Source organism: Silene latifolia, chromosome Y, assembly GCF_048544455.1.
Source record: "Silene latifolia isolate original U9 population chromosome Y, ASM4854445v1, whole genome shotgun sequence".
Lineage (NCBI taxonomy): Eukaryota > Viridiplantae > Streptophyta > Magnoliopsida > Caryophyllales > Caryophyllaceae > Silene > Silene latifolia.
In genome coordinates, this window is record NC_133538.1 from 138,270,754 (window position 1) to 138,295,094 (window position 24,341).

The 24,341-nt window shown below is 37.9% G+C and overlaps 1 protein-coding gene and 1 non-coding gene across 2 annotated transcripts; both read left to right on the top strand.

The window, feature by feature from the left end:
• The first annotated feature begins 204 nt into the window (after positions 1-204).
• LOC141635210 (small nucleolar RNA R71) lies at positions 205-311 on the top strand. The gene has a single exon (XR_012539912.1). It is a non-coding gene; the product is annotated as a small nucleolar RNA R71 (small nucleolar RNA).
• An 8,519-nt stretch (positions 312-8,830) lies between these two features.
• Positions 8,831-23,659, top strand: LOC141634074 (4-coumarate--CoA ligase 2-like). Its single transcript, XM_074446376.1, has 5 exons — positions 8,831-10,043; positions 22,497-22,841; positions 22,935-23,002; positions 23,080-23,185; positions 23,290-23,659. The coding sequence occupies exons 1-5, from the start codon at positions 8,958-8,960 to the stop codon at positions 23,416-23,418; spliced, it is 1,734 nt and encodes a 577-aa protein (XP_074302477.1). The 5' UTR covers positions 8,831-8,957; the 3' UTR covers positions 23,419-23,659.
• The last annotated feature ends 682 nt before the right edge of the window (positions 23,660-24,341 follow it).

Below are 24,341 nucleotides of genomic sequence, written 5' to 3' on the forward strand. Positions count from 1 at the left end.
TTGTTAGAGGATTCATCTTTACCTTTGGATGGCACAACTCGGGAATTGACATATTGGGCATCATGGACCGCCATAGATTCGATCGTGGCATGAGCAAGGTCGGTGTCAATTTGATCAAACCGCCCATTGTTGGCGGAATCAAGAATCCTTCGGGACTCGGCGCAACATCCATTATAGAATGTTATTGCTAGAAACCAATCATCTAGCCCATGATGTGAGCATTGCCTTTGAAGCTCCTTGTACCTCTCCCAAGCCTCATATAAGCTCTCAAGAGCTTGTTGACGGAATCCGGTGATTTGGCTCCTCAAAGTTTGAGTTTTCTCCGGTGGAAAAAACTTTTGATAAAAGGTAAGAGCTAATGTCTCCCAATTGGTGATTCCCAAGGTGGTGCGGTCAAGGCTATTGATCCATAGCTTGGCTTTGTCCTTCAAAGAGAAAGGGAAAAGTATTTCCCTTATTTGGGCTTGAGTGACGCCCGTTTGCCGGATCATGGAGCAATAGTCACAAAAGTTTTGCACATGCAAATTGGGATCCTCTAAAGGACTTCCTCCAAATTGCTTTCTCTACACAAGGCTAATGAAAGCTGGCTTGAACTCGAATTCCGGCGCGGTAATTTGAGTGGTGGTGATATCGGCCGGAAGCATGGCCGCGGTGGGCTTTGAGTGATCGGAAAGTTTCACCATCTTTTTGGTAGTAGATGTTGATGGTGGTAGAGATGATGAACAAGAAACCTCCTCCTCTTCAAGGGCTTCTAGATCGTCTAAGTAAGACTTTCTAGCACTTTCAACTTGTATGGGAGAAGTGGCTTCTTTCACTTCCTTCCAAAATCGTCGTCTTCTCCTAAAGGTTTTCTCGGGGTCGGAATCCGAAGAAAGTAATTCTCCAGTACGAGAGGACCTGGGCATAAGACAACAATTTCTAGGAAAATGATAAGTAACGGTCTCAAGGAACAAGTGTTCTTCAAGACAAATAAAAACAAGATAAAAATCAACAATTCAAAATGAAATAAAACCGTTTCCCCGGCAGCGGCGCCAAAATTTGATAGGCTTATCGCGTACCTATGCAAAGATAATTACCCTAAACAACAAGTTAATATAGCAATAGGGGTCGAACACAAGGAAACGGGAATTACGTCGTGAATTGCTATGGGTAGATTTTTATCAAGGTCGACTTCGATTTGGTTTGGTTTGGTTGTTTGATGATTAATAAAAATTATGATGTAAATTATATAATAAAAGGGAGTCTAAGGGGTTCGGGTCACACATGCAAATGTAGATATATGATCATGATAAATGCAGTACTAAATATATTGTCAATTGCTTAGGCTTAAAGACACCCACCTTACGATATTAGTGTCAACCATAGACCGGGTCCTAGAGAAACTCTCGTCCATGACTAGGTCGTCCTACTATACATGCTTAGTCTAATTCAATTCCGTTCCTCTCGACTTATAGAACGAATGAACAAACTTAATCAATTGAATAGGGCCTTAAACAAAGATTAAACGTTATGGCACAAGCATGTGATAGAAGCAATTTAAACAATATTATTATTAACCTATTTTATCATGTTATATACTTATTTTATGCATGGCTCCCCTAGCCCTTAGACTAAGAGATTTAGTTACTCATATTAAGGTGTAAATTGTAAACTATATTAAGAGAAATGATAAACATGATAATGAAAATGATGTAAACTAAATGGTAAGACATATAATATAAAATTAAACTATGTGGTATAAAAGGACTAATGATGAAAACTATATGATAACTATAATAGAAACGTAAATTAACCAAGCTAGAATTAGAATTACCGAATGGAAATAGAACTTGCAAGGAAGAACAAAGTAGAACCAAAAGCTTGAATGTATAAATAACCAAATGTTTAACAACTACAAGTTTAACAATATTGAAAAGTAATGAGAAAACTAATGAGAGAAATATAATGCTTAAGGCTATTGTAAGTAAAATAAGACGTGAAAATTAGATGCCTAAAACTTTGGAACACCTCTCTTATTTATATGAGAGGAGAAGGAAACGTAAATTTCCTAGATGCATGCGGCCCCGATCGGGGTCGTGGTTATCCTGGTAATTTGGCTTAAATTCTTGTTTAATATTTGAAGGAATCCAATGTTTGCGATAAATGATCCTTAATGCACCCGGTTAATGCTTCATAAATTCTTCTAAGAGCGTCCAAATGAGCATCCCAAGTTTTGATATTTTCCACAAGATTTTTGGACTTCTTATTTGGCTCTTTATAGGATCATTTTGCATTTCTCACACACACTTGCTTGGGCTTGGAAACACCTTTCATTGTCATGTTTGGTCCATCTTGTTCCCACTTAGCTTAGTGAACTTGGTGTATGCTAATGTGATAGGAAAAAGCCTATAAATGCTTAGATTCCTACAAAAGGTAACAAATGCAAACAATACACCTAGAACACAATATTAGCTCACAATATACTAATTAAAGTACGATAAACAATAGAAACCGAGCTAAAATGAGGGATAGAAGTATATATAAAATGAACATATCAGTCGTCCCCGAAATTATTTTAATCGTTTACGTTTTAAATGCGTAGTAGCAAATCTTGATTTGGTTTGGTTTTCTATGCGTTTTGAGTGGCATTCACAATGAAATTATTGTCGTTATAATTTTTTGGTTGTTCGAATCGATTGCAAACAGGATTACATTCGTAAATTTTTTGTATATAACTTTGTTGGGAACCTGAATATACGATCTGGTTCGGTTGTATGTACACGTTGAGTGTCGATCACAATGAAACTCTTGTTGTTATATTATTTTGGTGGTTTCTGCAAACAAAATTATAACTATTCGTAAATAATTGTATTTAACTTTGCTGGGAGCCTGAATATCCGAATATAACAACATTAAAGAACACAATTACATGGGAATACATAAGACATTAGTATTATATTGTACTTTGCGAAGTAACGTAAACATCACATCTCCTCCTCTCCTTCCTCCTCATACTAATCGCTATTTTCCCCTTAGACCTCCGTAATCCTCCTCTTCCTTCTCCTTTTTTCCAACCTTCCTCACCCACTACTTCGTCATCCTCTTTATCTCCCTCTTTTATGTTCAGCGCTGTCGCATCCTAAACCACCCTGTCTTCTTTAACCTCGTAGTCCTCCTGCCCTTTCCCTTTTCTCCTTCCATATGTCCCCATTCTTCCCTTTCCTATTTCTCCTCCCTTATACATACTATGTTCCTTTATCCTTCTCTTATATATCCTCAATTTCCCCTCCCCCTCCTACTTATCTCGTATTACTCTTCTTTTTACTCCTCCACCCACATCTTCCCGTCTCTTTCCCTTTCCTCTTATCATTCACATCCTTCAATTTCCTTCTCTCTACCCCATATTCTTTCCCTCTTACTCTCTTTATGGACATCCATCTCTTTCCTTTTCCCCTCATCTGCATTATCCTCCTTCCTCTTCTCCTCCTACTATTTGTCCCCTCATCTGCATTACCCTTACCCCCTTCCTCCTTTTCGCCCTTATTCATCTCCTTTCCCTCTCGTCCGCCTTTTACCCTCTCTCTTTTCTCTTTAACATTGCCGCCTCATCCTCCCTCGCCTTTTTATCAGCCTCCTTATCCCTTTTCCTGTTCGTCCTCCCCCTTTTATTACTGTGGCTCCATGCCTTCTCTTGTGTCTCCTCCGTCATTTTTCCTACGCTTTTTCAAAGAAAATGACATTTTGATTAAGATTGTCTCGACTAACGGATACATTAGTGAAAAGGAAACTTGATAGGTTTAATACATTTTTTTTTATTTTTTTTAATTCATCATTTTAATCATTTCTGTTCCTATTACTACTCCTAGTCCTCCTCATCTTTCTCCTCATACTACTCGCCCTTCTCTCCTTACCCCTTACTACTCCTCTTTCCCCAATTTCTCTCTCTCTCTCTCTCCCACAGTTTATCCTTTTTCTCTTCAACGTTTTTGAGCCCTCAAACACCTTATCTCCTCCTCACTTTTCTACTCATACTATTCGGCATTCTCCTCTTATCCTTCTTATTCTCCTCCGCCTCTTTCCCCACGTTCATCTCCCTCGTCATCCCCTTCGTTCTCCTATTTCTCTCTCTCTCTTTTCTCTCCAACGTCGCCGCATACTCGCATCCTAAAAGCTCCCCCTTTTCATCCTCGTGGTCCTTATCCGTAACTTTCTCCTTCCTTCTCCAATATACCTTCCATGTCCTCCCATCCTCTTATATATCCTCCATTTACCCTCTTCACCCACTTGTTCTCATAATGTTATCCCTCCCATTTTTCCTCGTACCACACCTCCATATATTCTTGTTTCTCCTCCCTTCCTCTTTTTCTTTCCTTTTATCGTTCACATCCTTCTATTTACCTCTCTCTACCTCCTATTTTCCCTTTTTTCTCTTTCCCAACCTGCATCCCTTTCGCCCATCTGTATTCTCCTTCTTTCTCCTTTTCTTATACTATTTGTCTTATCCTTCTTAGCCCTTCCCTTTTCTCTTTCCCCTCATTCCCTACCCCATTCCCCTCATTCTCTTCTTTACCCCTTTATTTTCTCTTTAACGTTGTCGCCTCCTAATCCTATCCTCTTCCCTCTTCTTATCCTCCCTGACTAATGAAAACGAAATTCAAAACGTTTGATAAATTTTATTTTTTAAAGTAGAGTTATGTTATAATTTTTTAAATTTCTCATTATAATCACTTTTCTTTCTATTACTACTACTCCACCTCCCTTTTCTCCTCTTACTACTCGCCATTTGCCTCTTAACCCCTCTTCTACCCTTCTTCCTCTACTGCTCATTCTCCCTCTTTCTCGTCCCCCTCTTTCTCTCTCCATTTTCTCTATGACGTCCTCGCGAACTTAACAACCTCCTTCTCCCCCTCTCCCTCCCTCACTTCTTCTCATAGCACTCTTCCACTTTGTCCTTGAACTATTCATGCTTATCTTTCCCCTCCACATCTCTTTCTCTCCCTCTCCTCTTATAGTTCACATCCGGTTTATATATTTGCTTGAAATAATGTATGTCTATATAGGCTTTATTATAAAGTGTTACGATACTTAGATCCTCTAATAACATCAATTTTAAATATTGTGTAACGTACACATCATCATCCAACGCTTGAAAGTGTGAATATTGGATCATTTTTTGTTAACATATAAATCATTGAGAGAAATTTCATTCAGTAAACGCCGAAAAAATTATAAATCCTTGAGAGAAAACGAACGGGAAGAAAATGGACAGAATACAAATGGCATCATAAGGCGCTAATTAAAGGAAACAAACATAAAACATTTCATTAAATAATTAAGCTTCAAGCCGAAAAATTTATTTCATTTAGTAATTGAGCATCAAGTTGAAAAAAATAATTTTCTCATCGGTATCATAAATTTGGTAGTATTTTACAAAAAAAAATTTTAAAAAAGGTGGTGATTAGCTCAAAAATAAATAAAAGGTAGTTGTTCACAGAACACCATAAATAATGGTAGTTTCTTACCAAAAAAATACCCTTATTATAAGGTCAAATGTTTTAATGGTTAAATGTCCTCACAAATCCCATTCTTAGGCATGTTTGTCTTAAACTTCCATAATATAAAATTCAATAAATACAGATATTATCAAAGCACTAAACAACTTATAAAGATTATAAGTAGCCAAAATAGTATGCTTTATTTTCAGACACAATATAATAAATTTTATATACTTCAAAAAATCTGACACTCCAATCCTTAAAAAGAGTTGAGGCCTAGAACATAGGGGCTTCTTCTAGACGTGGCAGAGGTATTATTTCGAGCAATGCTCACTTTTCCCGCCTTTGAAATTTTGGAGTACCACCTTTGGGAGAGCCTGGGATATCGGGTCAATTTCGGGTCATTGAAATCAAAATAGTATGGCCAAAGGTATATTTGGTCCCGAACATCGACTCGTACATGTCTAAGAATGACCATACGAAGTACTCTTGCGTATTTGAGTATTTGACGAGTTCCTGCAAACAATTATAGAGTCAAAAACAATGGCATTTTCTTTATCACAAATGTTAGAAGATGCTCAAAAACTATGAAAAGGTATTGTTCCATGTTCGCCTTTGTGGCACCATTTACACACATTTTATGGTGCATCTGAATCATTATACTACGGCTACTACATATGGAGCAATACCTTATGTGGGTGCTTTCGTGCTTCTTATGAGCTACTCCCCAGCGACACGAGTTTTCAGCTTGGTCATCCTGCTTAGACCAGAGCAACATAATGTTTAGTATGATGAGTCTCTATCAACAAATTTATGACACATATAAATGCTATTAGATATGCCCCAAAGATTAAAGGGAAAATTCTATCGCACGGCATTAGGTCTGCCTTATTTTACGGTTCCGAGTGTTGGGCCGTGAAACATTGTCACATTCAGAAGATGAGTGTGGCGAAGATGCGCATGTTGAGGTGGATATGCGGACATACAAGGAAAGATCGGTTAAGGAATGAGGTGATCAGGGAAAAGGTAAAAGTGGCGCCAATAGAGGACAAGATGATGGAAAACCGACTAAGATGGTTTGGCCATGTGAGAAGGAGACCTATGGACGCACCAGTTAGGAGGCTGGAGACTTGAAGAACAGAAAAGGTCCCTAGAGGTAGAGGAAGACCGAGACAGACATGGTTGAGAGTGATAGAGCACGATATGAGATTTCTGAGGCTTGAGGAGAGTATGGTGATGGAGAGGGCACAATGGAGGGAAATGATACATGTGGATTTTTAGTTTTGATGTTTTTTTGACATATTTAGTGTTTTTATTTAATTTAAAGAAATTAAATTATTTTTTTCTTCTCTCCTTTATTACACTTTTTTACCAACCACTTTCTTATAGATTTTACTTGGTTCATTTCAGATCCTTAATTTTATTTCGGTTTTTAAAAATCGTTTAAATCTTTTCTCTCGATTTAAATTTTAAGTTTTTATAAAAGAAATCCGGAATTCGATTTTAATTGTATGTCCTTTCCATACATTTTCGTCCTTCCTTTTTGTTTTTCATTTTCCCTTTTTTATTCGCTGACCGAGTCAACATATTGAGCAAGGTCAATGATGGGGCATATTTTGCACCCGCTGACCGAGTCAACATATTGAGCAAGGTCAAAGATATCCACAGCAAGTCAACGTATTTGATGACCTAGCGAGCTTGCTTTGTCGGCTACTGTCTGTCTCTTGGGTCTCGGTGGCAACTAGCTTGAGGGGGAGGCATATCCGCGTACTCATATCCAAGACCCCTCGGCATGGAGTCAACCAGGTCCGCCGGCCTGCCATGGGTCCCTCGGCCGAGGGTAGAACAGTCTTTCCACCTGCTCTGCCACTTGGCCACTACGTGACAAAAGGTGAAAGTCTATAAATACTCCACAACCCTCATTGAGAAAACGATCCGAAAATAATCCACAATTCATCTCACAATACACTAATCTGGTATAAACTCCCTTATCTCTCTACAATATATTTTGCCAAGTAACACACAACTTAATCCCTTTTAAGTTTACTGACTTGAGCGTCGGAGTGAGTACGCTCGGTACCAAGCCGAGCCCTCAGTTTGTTCATTGTTTCAGGAGAGGCCGAAAGGAAGAGTCAAGCAAAGTCATCATTCTACAAGCTTACGTGGTAACAAATCCTGCTCCGGAATTACACCCGAAACAACCTTGTTTAATGGAAATTTAATGAAATTTACTGTCTAACGATGGCACCACTTTGCCACCGATGATCTGGGGCTCTAATTTGACAATGGCAAATGAGATTTTTGTAGAAATTAGGGGAAATTAAGAGAGAGATGGATAGATGAGAGTGTTGAGGAAGATGATTCTTTGAGAGAGGTAATAAGGTTAAAGAGAGGTAAATAATCTTTTAAATAAGACAAGGGTATATGGTCATATTTTAAAAAAATTCACCAGAATCCTCAACTTGGCGGAATTTTAGAAGAAAAGTGATATTGTGGATGTAATTTACAAAAAAAATTATATAAGACTATAATTTATAAAGGGTTATAATCAACAATTTTCTCAAACACTAATGATAGAGTTTGTTCAAAAAAGAAAAGTCAAAAGTCATAGTAATGGAGAGGCAATTAGAGTGAGTTGGTGAAATGAAAATGAAAACGAAAGAGAATTCCAACCAATAAGACTAAAAAAATGAAATGGGCACATCATGCTTACCCACATCTTTCGGAAACTCTCAAATAATTAGGAAGTGCTAACATTCAACTTGACATTATTAACTTACTAAAATTCCTCTAAATTACTTCATCCATCTCATTTATTTATTTACCTTTAATTTAATACAAAAGGCCAAAAAACCAAGAGAATGTTAATTTTTAAATAACAAGTGAACCAAATTAAGTGTAAAAGATTAAATTATCCATTAAAAATATTCAACAATTAATTAAGACGCCCAAAATGAAATAAATAAAGAACGACAAGAAGGGAGGAAGTATGTCTTTGTTGTACCTAGGGATGGCAATGGACCGGATCTGGGTAGGGTTTGATAGGATCCAGATCCATATCTACCACACCAACGTTGGATCCATATCCGACCCATATCCGCTGGATCCAAATTTTCCAAATCCATATCCAGATCCATTTTCAAATAAGTGGATCCGTATCCATCCCATATCCACGAAATCCGAAAAATTATGATCCATATCCTATCCATCAGGGTCTGAATCCGCGAATCTAAATAGGGTCCAAAATCCGTTGCCATCTTTACTCGTACCTAACCTCCTCTCCCCTTCAACTCCCATTCCACAAACTCATGTAATAAAAGTCATGATATATACTTGATCTAATAATATCTCCCTTTGTGCACCCCATATTTATTTCTTTGTACATCTACCATTCTCTTTCCACCACCTCTACCAACCTCTTTTTTTTTTTGTTTCTAAATACACTATTTTTGTTTCTTCTTCTTCTTACATCAAACAGCAACCATGAGCATGTCCGCGGTCGAAACCCCAACTACTCCTAACCCGGACATGACGACACCAACACCAACACCAACACCAACACCAACACCAACACCGCCTTCTCTTAAGTCAAAAACACAATCTTGTCAAACAGAACATATCTTCAAATCTCCGCTTGATGACATTCACATCAGCAACCACCTCCCTCTGCACTCATACCTTTTCGAAAACCTTGCTGAATTCTCTGACCGCCCATGTCTCATTTCCGGAACAACTGGGGAAATAATCTCATACGCCGAAACACACCTCATGTGCTGCAACACTGCAGCTGGTATGTCCAAACTTGGTGTGTCCAAGGGAGACGTAGTCATGATCCTGTTACAAAACTGTCCTGAATTTGTTTTCTCATTTTTCGGTGCATCCATGATTGGCGCGGTCATTACCACAGCCAATCCCTTCTACACCTTGTCCGAGATCTTTAAACAAATCAAAGCATCAAACCCCAAGCTCATCATCACCCAATCCAGCTTCGTCGACAAACTCACTGTAAATGACGAGTCTCCAACATTATTTAAAGTCGTCACCATAGACGACCTACCCTGGGACAAATCCAAAACAAACGACCACATTGAAATACCAAACGTAGAAATCCATCCAGACGACCCAATAGCATTGCCATTCTCATCCGGAACCACAGGACTCCCTAAAGGAGTCATCCTAACACACAAAAGCCTCGCAACAAGCGTAGCGCAACAGGTAGACGGTGATAACCCCAACTTATACCTCACAGAAACCGACGTAATGTTATGTGTGTTACCTCTGTTCCACATATTTTCCCTCAACTCGGTCCTGATGGTCGCCATCAGGGCCGGGTGTGGGATACTCATAATGCCCAAGTTTGAGATCGGTTCGCTACTCGAATTAATACAAAAACATCGAGTTTCAGTCGCAATGGTCGTGCCTCCGCTGGTCATTGCATTAGCTAAGAACCCAACAGTCCATAAGTATGATCTCAGCTCTATTAGGCTCGTCATGTCCGGCGCCGCGCCTCTAGGGAAAGATCTAGAGGATGCGCTTCGTGATCGGGTTCCTCAGGCGGTTTTGGGTCAGGTAAATTTCCGTTTTTTTTCAACTCTTGTTTTTACCGTTATGTTTGAGTTTAACAGTCTGTTACTACAGAGCATCATTGATCATAATGTATACGATATGGTTCGTTATTTTTTAATGTGAAGGCGGTATAATCAAGGAACTAATTCTACTTTTTTTTTGGGAAATATAATTAGAATCGTCAAATACGAGTATAATATTTGGGTTGACTTTTTAGAAGAAAGAAAATGAAAAGAAGTGTAGGAAACGGTAAACACATGAGATAACAATAATGTTTTTGGTAGTCGTGGAACTCGGACTTTGAAGAGTTAAAAACGATTAACACCTAAGAGGGGAGGGGTGAATTAGGTGTACCTTTTAAAAAATTTATCTTAACTTAGTTAATTAATTACTTTAAATTAAGAATATTGAAGTACAAGACTTGAGAAACTTAATTGAATGTAAGTTCACAAGAAGATACGATAGTAGTTATGTCACAAGATAGGTGATCGTGACACGTAACTTGATTAAGTACATGCGAGAAATAGCAAAGTGGAAGAACGTAAAAAGTAAATGAACAAACAAACGACATTTTAAAAATTGGTTCAGCCTCTACTCCGAGGCCTACGTCCAACCGTTATTTTATTGCTTGTTTAGAAATTTACTCAAACTTACTAAACCCCTTACAATGAAAATAACTCGCCAACCTACTCCGGTTGCACTCAAACTTAAAGCTACTCCGTTTCAAGAGTTTATGGGTTCTATCTCAAGGTGTTACAGAATCTTGAATCTCAAGAGTTCACTAAATGAACATGGAGATCACAATGAAGATCTAACACGAGAATCATGGAACAAACTCATTATGTCATGGTCTAAACGAATCGATACTTGGAGGTTTTCTGACTTTTTTCGAAAACAATTTTGAAGACTTAAAATCAGAAAAACGTTTTGCAAACACTTGAAGAACAAAGCTTCAAATGCACAAATGATTTGCAAGGTTTTACAATAAATGTTTTGGAAGTCTTAAGAAATAAATGTGACTAAGACACTCTATTTATAGTGGATTACAACTTAGAAAGATTAAATCCAATATGATAGTTTTGAGTGATGGTAAATGTTAGACTATAGGCTTGGGGCTTAAGAAATCAGAAAACTTAAGCTACAACACTCAACATGTGACAATTTACCAAAATGGCAAAAAGTTTTTCTTACTTTAGAAGTTTGACAAGTCTTCTTTGCCATTTTAGTAAAAGGTGTTTGCACAATTATAGAGGTTTATTCAAGTGGGTTTGTGACTCCAAAATTTCAGATTATTTTCAAGCTTTTGAAAATTCAAATGTTTAAGGTTTAAAGTTTGCAAAGTTTTGACACTTAAAAACATTTGGTCGAAATTCCTCCTCCGTATGATAGATATGTAAACCACAAAGACATCGATCTTTGTTGCATGATTTTGTCATTACTTGATTTAAATGAGAATGTTACACTTACTCTTACACTTTTCGACTAAGGCTTGGAAAGTATCATTGTCTTGACTTCCTTGATTAGCTTGATCATCTTGAATCGTTGTTGAAAGTCCATTTGATTGCTTCAATCACTAATCATTTCAACTAAGAGCAAACAATCAAATAACAAAGGGACTTGACATCATCAACCCAATGTGTTCTAACAAATTCCCCCTTTGATGATGACAAGTCCAAACATGTGTGATATTCCCCCTTAGCCCATGGTTAGTCGGTCTTTGGTCATTTCAACATAAACATGATTTATAAACATGATCAAGGTAGTCGAAAGGTGCAACATGCTTGGCCAAAGTAAAACATCTAATCATGGTAGCTAAGACATAATTAAGGTGGACGTTAGCCTAAGAGTTAGAAGATCACACATAGCATAATTAAACTACTTCCCCCTCTTGACATCGTCAAAGGAGGATAAAACATGTTCAAGGATAGCGAAAATAGTTCAAAACACACGCAAATAGTTCAAGCAAGATTAGAAAAACAAGCATCCGAAAGTGCACAAGTGTTTAAGAACAACAAAGAGCCGAGGTTCAATAAGAGATAAACGGGTTAGAAAGGCATGAGCTTAGGAGGCATTCGGCTTGTTAGCTTGAAGACGTTCAAATAGATCTTCATTCATAGTGCGAAGATCACCCACATCATCCCGTAACTTGCCCTGTTCTTTGACCAACCGATTGACAATTCCAAGAAGTTCATCCAACTTTGCTAGCACCACACCCAATTCAACAGTAGAACCCGCTGTAAAACCCGACTGATTTTTCCTTTCCAATTTCCCATCCTTAATCTCCAAGTTCATCCGAGAAAGAAGACCCGGTGTCATTTCATCACTCAATTTTTCAATTGCGGGGCTTCCCTTCAACACTAACCCTTCCTTCATAAAAATAATAGAGAGCCACATACCATATGGGACTACGCCATTTTTATCAAAGTGGCCACTTTGAAACTCAGTGGACATCTCAAGAATTCGGTGAAATATAAGGCGAGAAAGGTTTATGGGTTTGTGTATGACAATGTGATGAATAAGGAGCATATCAAGGAGAGAGCATCTCCCACGGCTATTGTTGCTAGGGACAAGGTTGCGAAAAATAAGGTTAAAGATGAACCTAATGGGTGCGGTAAGTTCGAGGGCATAGATGTTGGTTGGGCCATTGTCATCATGAGGTCGAAGAACCTTCATGACTTGGGTAGAGGTGACCTCGTCAACTTTACCTCAATCACGTTTGGGGAAGGAGGTAAGCCCGACATCACAAATTTCCAGATGGGCAGCAAGTTGGGCGATTGTAAGGACAAAGGGTTTCTGATTTATGTAGGCAGAGAGAGTTCCAGATGCAACATCTACCTTGACTGTTGCATAGAATTGGATTATTTCAGACAAGTACATGGGACTATACTTGTCCAACAGATTCACCCAACCCTGTGCATACATAGCTTCTTTGAAATATTTGAAAGTAAGAGAGGTGTCATACCAAGATTTCTTATAACGCCTTCCACTGTGGAAGCAACAGATCAGCATACCGTGGCATATCTTGAAAATCTCATCCGGAAGATCGAGAGAACTAAGATGGTTGAAGACGTCATTCTTGAATGATTCGCCATAAGGAGCAATGACAAGGTCCGTGCATGTGTTGAGTGGAACCTTCTCCTCAATAATCTCATTCTCATCTATGCTTGGCAAATCCTGATGATAACGAGGCCGTTTGGGGGCTTTGGTCTTTGAACCAGATCCCCTTTTCCTTTTAGTAACTTTGGGTTTTGGAGGGGATGCCTCCGGTGTCACATCATCATCATCATCATCGAAAATCTCAAGCATCTTTCGCCTGGACCGGGTTCTTGATGCCGGTTTCGAAAATAATGGGTCAAGCCCATCATCAAACATCTCTTTGGCATCACCATGATCCTCAATATCAACTACCTCTTCAACATGCGCCGTCTTCGTTGAATCAGTTTTTGGATCTTCATCAATTTTTTCAGCATTGGGACCGATTTCTCTTTGTGATGGAAGCCACGGTTGCATCAATTTTACTCATCTCATCCTTCTCTAAACTTTCACTCACCAAATCTTTTGAAAGCACATCATCATCATTCTTTTCAACTGCATCATTTTTATCATCACTCTTCTCCTTCTTTTCCTCTTCTTTTGAATCCCCTTCATTCTCTTTTGATTTTTTCTCACTTTCTTTTGATTTTTCGTTGTCTCCCTCTGATTTTTCCTCACTTTCTTTTGATTTCTCTTTGTCTCCCTCTGATTTTTCCTCACTTTCTTTTGATTTTTCGTTGTCTCCCTCTGATTTTTCCTTGCTTTCTTTACCCTCTTTTGATTTCTCACCTTCAAGTTTCCCTTATTTCATCTCACTTGGTTGCTCTCCTTTTTCATTTGTTTCGGCAACATCACTTAGTTTTCGAATGTCTTCATCCTTTTTTGTTCCCTTAGAACCGGAGTCCTCTTCATCGGTGTCAAAGTCCACTTCAACATCTAATTGGAGAGAGATAGGAGGATTCCTACTTCTACCTCCTCTGCCACGACCACCGGCCCTTTTGGCGGTTGTCTTCTTTCGTGCAACGGTTGGCTTGGCAGTGGCAGGGATGATCTCATTTGTTTTGGCAGCGGTTTTGTGAGCCATTTTCTTTTTGGCAATATATTTTGGGTTAAATGTATCTCTGAGTTGAAGAACCTCTTTTGAGAACCTTTGTTTTGGAGGCATTTTAAGAGAGTGGAAAGGGAAAGGGTGTTGACGGTTTGGGAATCCGAAAAAGGTAAGGGTTGATTTTTGTTTAGTGGGTAATAGGGAGTTTTAGTGTGGAAACATGGAATTAAATGAGGGGTTGGTGTAGTTAATCAAGGTGAGTGGACGGTTGAGTGTTGAGAGAGGGAGGCTAGGGTGTAGACTTTAGGTATAATGGGACATAAAGTAGTTTTTGGAGGCTCAATGCAAAGATTAGCTCAAGTGCACACAGACATTTGTTGATTTTATTTTGTTCGACATTTGCATGTATTCAACCATATTAGCTAAAATTTAATTACATGTAAATCCTTCCTCTAATCAATCATTGGAAAAAGTAACTTAATTTAGCGATATGTCACCTAATAAACCAATTTCCGACCGAAGTCTTTCGAATTGTTCTCTTTCTAACGGTTTTGTAAAAATGTCCGCAATTTGATTTTCTGTTTTACAAAAGTTTAGACATATATTACCTTTATCAACTTGATCACGTAGAAAATGATGTCGTATGTCGATGTGTTTAGTTCGTGAATGTTGTATAGGATTCTTTGATATATTAATTGCACTAGTGTTGTCACAAAATATAGGGGTAGTCTCGAAAGTAAGGCCATAATCATGCAATTGTTGACGTACCCAAAGAATTTGTGCACAACATAGAGCAGCACTCACATATTCACTTTCGGCCGTGGACAATGCAACGGTGTTTTGCTTCTTAGAAGCCCATGAGATGAGACACGGTCCTAGGAATGTAGCAATGCCCGAAGTGCTTTTCCTATCCAATGTATCACCGGTATAGTCCGCATCCGAAAAACCTACAAGATCAAGTTCGTAGTGAGTTGGGTACCAAAGATATAGCCCGTGTGTTCCAATCAAATACCTAAAAATCCGTTTGACGGCTTTGAAATGTGATTCTTTAATTTAGGATTTGCTTGGAAACGGGCACAAGCACACACACTAAATTGTATGTCGGGTCGACTAGCGGTTAGGTAAAGTAAGGAACCGATCATACCTCGATATACCTTTTCACTAATGCTCTTACCATTTTCGTCCTTGTCGAACTTGACTTTAGACATCATTGGCGTAGGCATAGGATTAGAGTTAGTCAACCCAAAATTACTTAGCATTTCTTTTAAGTACTTTTGTTGGTGAATCATCGTTCCATTTTCACATTGTTTGATTTGAAGACCAAAAAAGAATCCAAGTTCTCCCATCATACTCATTTCAAATTCCGAAGTCATTAAATCAGAAAAGTACTTATAAAGAACATTGTTAGTTACTCCAAAAATAATGTCATCGACATATACTTGTACAAGTAACAGTTCATCTCCTTGTGACTTGATAAACAACGTTTTATCCACGAACATACGTATGAAACCATTTTCCAATAGAAACTTTGAAAGCCTATCATACCAAGCCCTGGGAGCCTGTTTTAAACCATAAAGTGCTTTATCAAGTTTAAAAACGTGGTTGGGAAACTCGTTGTTTATAAAGCCCGGAGGTTGTTCAACAAACACTTCTTCATCAAGGTATCCGTTTAAAAATGCGGTTTTGACATCCATTTGAAAAAGCTTTATACCTTGAAAAGACGCAAAAGCTACAAGCATTCGTATGGCTTCAAGCCTAGCTACCGGTGCAAAGGTTTCATCGTAATCAATTCCTTCTTGTTGGTTAAAACCTTGCACCACTAGTCTAGCTTTATTCCTTACGATTTCTCCAACATCATCTAGCTTGTTGCGAAAGACCCACCGTGTACCAATTACAGTACGTTGGGAGGGCCTAGGGACAAGATGCCATACCTTGTTCCTTTCGAATTGCTCCAATTCCTCTTGCATTGCAATCATCCAGCATTCATCAGTCAAGGCTACTGTGACATGGTCTGGTTCAATTTTTGAGATGAAAGCATTGTGTGCACAGAAATTTTGAAGCGATGATCTGGTTTTTATTTCAGAGGTTAAGTCACTGGTTAGATTTGATAGAGGATGTGAGCTTTGGTGTTTCCATAATTTGGGAATAAATGGGTTAGAGGATTCGGTTTTTTCGTCTGCAACAGTAGAGGGGACTGTTACATGAGGATTGTTTGAAGGAGGTGATTGTGGTTCATTTATGTTTAGATTGGGCTGTTCTTCACCATCCTTGTTCCCCCTGGATGAGGTAGCATCATCTTGTGTAGGAGGACGATTAGTTCCCCCTGAATTTTGGACATCCTCCTCATGCAACAGTGGCTCCAACTGTTGCTCAGCCTCTTCTACCACTTGATCCATATCATGTCGTGTCATACCAATCTCAAAATCGTCATCATATTCGTCATCCTCATCATCAACCTGTGTATTTGAAACAAAAAGACTAGATTCGTCAAATATTACATGAACGCTTTCTTCCATTTCATAGTCCTTTTGTTATAAACCTTATAGGCTTTACTATGATCGGAATAACCAACAAAAACACCTTCATTACTACGAGCATCAAATTTGCCAAGGTTGTCTTTTCCATTATTGTGCACAAAACATTTATTACCAAAACATTTTAAATGTGAAAGATTAGGTTTTCTTCCTCGTAGTAGTTCATAGGAAGTTTTCTCAATGATTTTTCTAATCATGACACGGTTGTAAATATAACAAGATGTGTTTACGGCTTCGGCCCAAAAATTCTTAGGGACTTTAGAGCTAATGAGCATGGTTCTAGCCATATTTTCAAGAGTTTGATTCATTCGTTCCACAACCCCATTTTGTTGTGGGGTTCTTGCGGCCGAGAAATTATGACTAACACCATTCTCATTACAATAAGACTCAAATGACGAGTTCTCAAACTCGGTTCCATGGTCGGATCTCAATGAGACAAGTTTATAACCAAATTTGTTTTGAACCTTTTTTACCCAAATTAAGAACTCATCAAATGTTTGATCCTTAGAACTTAAGAAGAGAAGCCAAACAAATCTTGTGAAGTCATCTACAATGACACAAATAAAATGACTTCCACCTCTACTCACAACTCGCATGGGACCACATAAATCAATATGAATGAGATCAAGAGGTAAGGAAGTGCTAACAACCTTTTTGGATTTAAAAGAGCATTTAACTTGTTTTCTTTTAACACAATCATCGCAAAGTGATTTAAATTCAAACTTAATGTTAAGAATGCCGTCAACTAGATCAAGTCTCTTGAGGGTGTTAAGTGTCTTAGCATTTACATGACCAAGTCGTTTGTGCCAAAGCCAAGGGTCGTTCTTTTGAACACTCATGCATGATAGTGATTGACCCGACAATGAATATAAGTTGGTCATGTAGACATCTTTGACACGTTTACCTTCAAGTATGAGTTCTCTAGTTTTTCCATTGATGATTCTACATTCACTAACAAGAAATTCAACAATATTACCTCGATCACATAGTTGTGAAATGCTCAAGAGATTGTGTTTCAAATCTTTGACAAGCAACACTTTGTCCACGCATAATGACTTTGACTTACCAACTTTTCCAATACCAATGATTTCACCTTTCTTGTAGTCGCCAAAAGTCACCATGCCACCGTCGTAGGCTTCTAGCGAGAGGAATTGGTTTTCATCTCCCATCATGTGACGAGAGCATCCACTGTCTAAGTAACAATTGCTGCTGTCCCTCACTAATGGCTATAAGAAATCAAACATTTAGTTTAAGAACCCAAACGAGTTTGGGCTCCTTCTTGACAACGACCTTTTTGACTTCCTCTTTCTTAATCCACACTTGTTTAGCATTTTTAGTGTTTCTTTCTAAGTCACAGACTCTTTTTTCACAACCATTAAACTCATGACCTGTTTTGCCACAATAGTTACAAATGATGTACTCGGGAAGACCAAAGATACTTTCTTTCTCGAAATTCAGTTTGACTTGGATCCTGGTTTCGAGTGCAACAGTGTATGCTACTGTTGCTTTTGAAACCAAGTCCAGCTTTCTTTGCAAATTTTTCATATTCTTGTGATTGTTTCAAGAGAAACTCCAAAACATTCTGACTTCCTTCCCATTTTAAGTAGAACATCTTAGCCTCATCTAGCCCTTTAGTCAATGTTTCGATTTTAGCAAGATGATTAAGATTTAATTTACCTAAATTGTCGAAAGCTTATTTTGCAAGTCTTGCTTCATCACTAAGTAACATCCCAATTTGTTCCAATTGTTTATTGTCCCTTTGACACAATTTGAGGTCAGCTAGAAGAGTGTCACGTTCCTTAGTCAAAGAAGACACTAATTTCGTGAGAGTATCTATTTCTTTTCTTGACTCAGATGCTACAAAAGAGAGACCTCGTGGCATGAGTCTCATTCAGACCCTTTTAACATCTCAATTTGAGCAAGAAGGTCATCATTTGATTTTTGAGCTTGTTCTAAGGCACTTTTGACATGACTAGACTCATCATTTAACATTTCAGCAATCTTAACAAGATCATCCTTTTCGTTGTTACGAGTTGCTAAGTCAATCAAAAGTTGGTCACGTTCATGAGTTAGTGACGACACATTTCCTTTGTTAGAACTGGATGCAACAGTGCAGGGATCTGTTGCATCGGTTTCATCGACTTTGTTGGCTAAAAACAAATTTTGTTTTCGAAGCTTTTTGATTTCTTTCTCAAGACTCAATATGGAACTAGGTTGATCATTCTCATTTAAACTTTCTTTTAGGACGACATTTTCCTCAGCTATATCCTCAATTTCGATTTGCATAGCTTCCAACTTATTAGTTTGGACACGACATTTATCTATAAATTGATCTAGGAGGAGACAAACTTTAATTTGTCTTTAGAGAAAGATCGAACCTTTTTCTTGAGCTTAATTACCTCATGGTCTGAATCAGAGTCTGAGTCCGCGGAGTGAGCCATAAGACACTTGATATCTTCTTTCTTTGATGATTTGGAAACACTTTTTGAGGAACTAGACGAGATGCTAAGTTTGGCGTCTAATTCATCCTCAAGGACATCGTCCTCTTCAGAATCAGACATGCCCCAAATAGCAGTCATTACTTTGTTTTTGTAATCACGTTTTGCAAAGTCACGTTTTCCTTAGATTTAATATCGTTCCACTTTGGGCATTCTTTGATTTGGTGACCTTTGTCACCACATTTAAAGCAACCAACAGTGGTGTTAGATCTTCTCTTAGGAAAACGGCGTTTACTAGAGTTGTTGCTATACCTTTTAGAGTTTCGACCATTTATCATGCCAACAATGTTTTTAGTGAATATTGCAAACTCATCATCTTCATCCTTCTCATCACTTGAGAGAGCATTAAGAGCGAGTCTTTTCTCTTTAGAGCTTTCACTAGAACGCTTCATGAGAGTTAACTCATGAGCCATAAGTGAGCCCATAAGTTCATCAAGGGTGAGCAAAGAAAGGTCCTTAGCTTCCTCAATATCCGTAACCTTCGGTTGCCACTTTTCAGTTAGGCTACGAAGGATTTTACGAACTAAATCCTCGGATTGAAAACTCCTACCTAAACTCTTAAGGTCATTGACAATACTAGAAAACCGTGAAGACAAACTATTAATTGACTCATCTCGTTCCATATTGAACATCTCATATTATTGCATGAGAAGATCAATACTGTATTTCTTGACTTGTGACGTTCCCTCATAAGCAAGGCTTAGGGTGTCCCAAATCTCTTTGGCCGAAGCACATCCAGATATACGATTCTCTTGGTCACCGATCCCATATTGAAGAATGGACATGGCCTTAGAGTTTTTCTCGATTTTCTTATAGTCGGCCTCAACATACTTATCCTCACTTTTCAAGGTAATAGTGCCATCAGCATTAGTCACTTCGATTTTGAGGGGACCCTTTTGAATGATTAACCAACATTCATAGTCCGCACTTTTGACATAGTGCTCCATGCGATGTTTCCACCAGGCATAGTTTTCTCCCTTGAAAATGGGATACTTAGTGTGTTTTGAATCGTCCATAACTATAGGATCAACTCTTTAGATTTAACCAATATCAAGAGCACGAAGCTCTGATACCAATTGAAGAGTTAAGAACGATTAACACCTAAGAGGGGGAGGGAGTGAATTAGGTGTACCTTTTAAAAATTTTATCCTTAACTTAGTTAATTAATTACTTTAAGCTAAGAATATTGAAGTACAAGACTTGAGAAACTTAATTGAATGTAAGTTCACAAGAAGGTACGACAGTTCTATGTCACAAGATAGGTGACCGTGACACGTAACTTGATTAAGTACATGCGAGAAATAGCAAAGTGGAAGAACGTAAAAAGTAAATGAACAAACAAACGACATTTTAAAAATTGGTCCAGCCTCTACTCCGAGGCCTACGTCCAACCGTTATTTTATTGCTTGTTTAGAAATTTACTCAAACTTACTAAACCCCTTACAATGAAAATAACTCGCCAACCTACTCCGGTTGCACTCAAACTTAAAGCTACTCCGCTTCAAGAGTTTATGGGTTCTATCTCAAGGTGTTACAGAATCTTGAATCTCAAGAGTTCACTAAATGAACATGGAGATCACAATGAAGATCTAACACGAGAATCATGGAACAAACTCATTATGTCACAAAGACAACGAACCGATACTTGGAGGTTTTGACTTTTTGAAAACAATTTTGAAGACTTAAAATCAGAAAAACGTTTTGCAAACACTTGAAGAACAAAACTTTAAATGCACAAATGATTTGCAAGGTTTTTACAATAAATGTTTTGGAAGTCTTAAGAAATAAATGTGACTAAGACACTCTATTTATAGTGGATTTAGTCTTAGGTAAGTACAATTTAGAAAGATTAAATCCAATATGATAGTTTTGAGTGATGGTAAGTGTTAGACTATAGGCTTGGGGTTTAAGAAATCAGAAAACTTAAGCTACAACACTCAACATGTGACAATTTACCAAAATGACAAAAAACTTTTCTTACTTTAGAAGTTTGACAAGTCTTCTTTCGCCATTTTTAGTAAAAGGTGTTTGCACAATTATAGAGGTTTAGTCAGTGGGTTTGTGATGACCAAAATTTGATTATTTTCAAACTTTTGAAAATTCAAATGTTTAAGGTTTAAAGTTTGCAAAGTTTTGACACTTAAAAACATTTGGTTGAAATTCCTCCTCCGTATGATAGTACTGTAAACCACAAGATGTCTGTAGATCTTTGTTGCATGATTTTGCCATTACTTGACTTAAATGAGAATGTTACACTTACTCTTACTCTTTTCGACTAAGGCTTGGAAAGTATCATTGTCTTGACTTCCTTGATTAGCTTGATCATCTTGAATCGTTGTTGAAAGTCCATTTGATTGCTTCAATCACTAATTATTTCAACTAAGAGCAAACAATCAAATAACAAAGGGACTTGACATCATCAACCTAATGTGTTCTAACAGACTTCCGACTTTAGATCTTTTAATAAATGTGCGGATCTTCTCACATATTTTCATGTTTTATAGTGTGTCTTATTATACGGAAAATTAAGGATGATTTGTTAAAAATGAGCTAGTAAGTGAGATAGATTGGACACAATAATAAGACAAAGAATCCATACTCATTGTTGGTTATCTCTAATCTAAATTCTAAACTTGTTATAGGATGAATGGGTTATACAAACTTCAAAGCAATCTCTTGGTTTATTTTTTCAAGTTATGATTGTTGAATGCTTCGATAGAGTATTATTTTGGCGATTTCGACCATTTATTTATGTTTATTTAAAATATATCTCAAAAAAAAAAAAAAAAAAAAAACTTAAGGTAAGTATATCTGGTTCCGCTTAATATCTTGAGTAATGTTTACTATTTACATTTGTTTATGCCTAGGCAAGAAAGAGGAGTACTTAAATTACCGAAATAACTAACTTTTGGTAAACCATGTGTACACTTCATCTTTCACCCCAACGATGAAAAGACTATATAATTCGACTTAAATTGTTTTACTGGGTTGCTGTAAATGATAACATAATACATCCAATATAAAAATGGATATTTGTAAATAGTATGGAGTAATAAATAAGTAATTTAGAAATATTAGTGTATTGAATAAAGTAGTGACACCTAATTTATTGAAAGATTTGAGCAGAAAGATTTGGGGGTATAACATTTGAGGTTGTGGTGTAAACAGAGCATGACAAAGTGTGTTGGTAGGTAAAGTGTGTGGTTGTTTGGATGCTGCCCCGTTTTGAGTTATCCGGACAATATTTATGTCATTTACTACTAAACTGTCCCATCTCATTTGTCTCACTTTAAACTGAAGTTGCTTATTTGACCAACTTGATTGTGGGCCAACCAATGTGCAGGGTTATGGAATGACTGAGGCAGGCCCAGTGTTATCCATGTGCTCAGCCTTTGCTAAACAACCCATCCCCACGAAACCCGGCTCATGCGGTATTGTTGTCAGGAACGCGGAAATGAAGATCTTAGACCCTGATACTGGTGTGTCTCTCGGTTATAATGAGCCCGGTGAGATTTGCATTCGCGGTCAGCAAATTATGAAAGGGTATTTGAATGATCCAGAGGCGACAGCAGCAATGATCGACTCAGAAGGGTGGCTTCACACAGGCGACATTGGCTATGTTGATGAGGATGCCCAAGTTTATATAGTTGATCGAGTTAAAGAGATCATCAAATACAAAGGCTTTCAGGTACCCCGTCTATATCTCTTCACTTGACTCGACTTATGCATTCTAACATCGAGGTAGTATGTAGGCTCATTCACATTTTGTGTTTAATTTCAGGTGCCACCAGCAGAACTGGAATCCCTTCTGGTTAACCATCCATTAATTGCTGATGCTGCAGTCGTCCCGTGAGTACTGCTACAACTAAACTGAATACTTACATCTTAGACAGCAACATGCTAAACGTAGTTTTACTGAAATGCAGGCAAAAGGATGAAGCTGCAGGTGAAGTTCCAGTGGCGTTTGTTGTAAAATCCCGTGATGGAGATGAGCTGACAGAGGACGCCATCAAATCCCACGTCAATAAGCAGGTAATTATTTCAAAGGAATGTAGTTAACTCCGTTTATTTACAATACGTAACTATGAAAGGCGCTGATACATACATACATCATATACTCCTTTACTGTAATGCAGGTAGTGTTTTACAAGAAGATACACAAAGTACATTTTGTAGAAGCAATTCCCAAGTCGGCTTCTGGCAAAATTCTTCGAAAGGATCTTCGAGCTCGACTCCCTTCCCTCACTCCCTCTCCCCTTGTCTAACACATACCATCTTTCTCTTCTTTTATTTCGCACTCATTTCATTTCACACTCCTTATTAGCCTGCCTTCCTCTTAATTTAATACACCTAATTACCTCGTCTCGTTTACCCTTTCTTTCACACACCAATTCCTTGTTTATGTAATTCATATATAATAAACTTTATTTTTTGAACAGCCCAACATATTAATTTGTGAAATCACCACTGTATTTTTTTATTTGTCTATCATATGAGATTTCTTTGCATCTTCAATAGATGTCTTTTTCAACTTGTGTGCTTCCTTTAAGATTTTAGAGAACTAGATGTTCCTTTTATGGCAATAACCCATCCAGTCATGCACATGATAGGATTACACTAATAGGAATATTTATAATAGTTGGGCCCCAACCATCACCTAAGATCACGGGTTCGAATCCTGGCAACCTCAAAACCCCTCAAAAACTCTCGAAGTGGAAACCCAAAGACACACGATGGGGGGCAGACAACTAACCACTCTTCAAGCCCAACGGGCATTTGAGTGAGGGAGCGTAATAGGAATATTTATAATAGTTGGGCCCCAACCATCACCTTAAGGTTTTGGTTGAGTTGGTTCATCTATCATACACATCACACGAAAGTCATTTGTGAGAAAATTTTATCACTAAAAAATGACAATGATGTAGAATCTAAATGAAAAAAAAAAGCATGGTATACAGAATGTACCCGAGACTTACTCGTGCAGATGATATGACAAGAATAATGACCGAGACCAGTTGGATGCGTGGTCTCGTGATAAGGCTATTTTTATCCCGATCATGAAGCCGTAGATTAGGTTTGTACTTTGGTTAGCCAGATCTTAGCAGATCTTATCCCGACCAAAATGAAGTTGAATTCAAACCTCGCTAGTGAATTGAACCAAATCTTCTATCAAATTTATGATTGATAA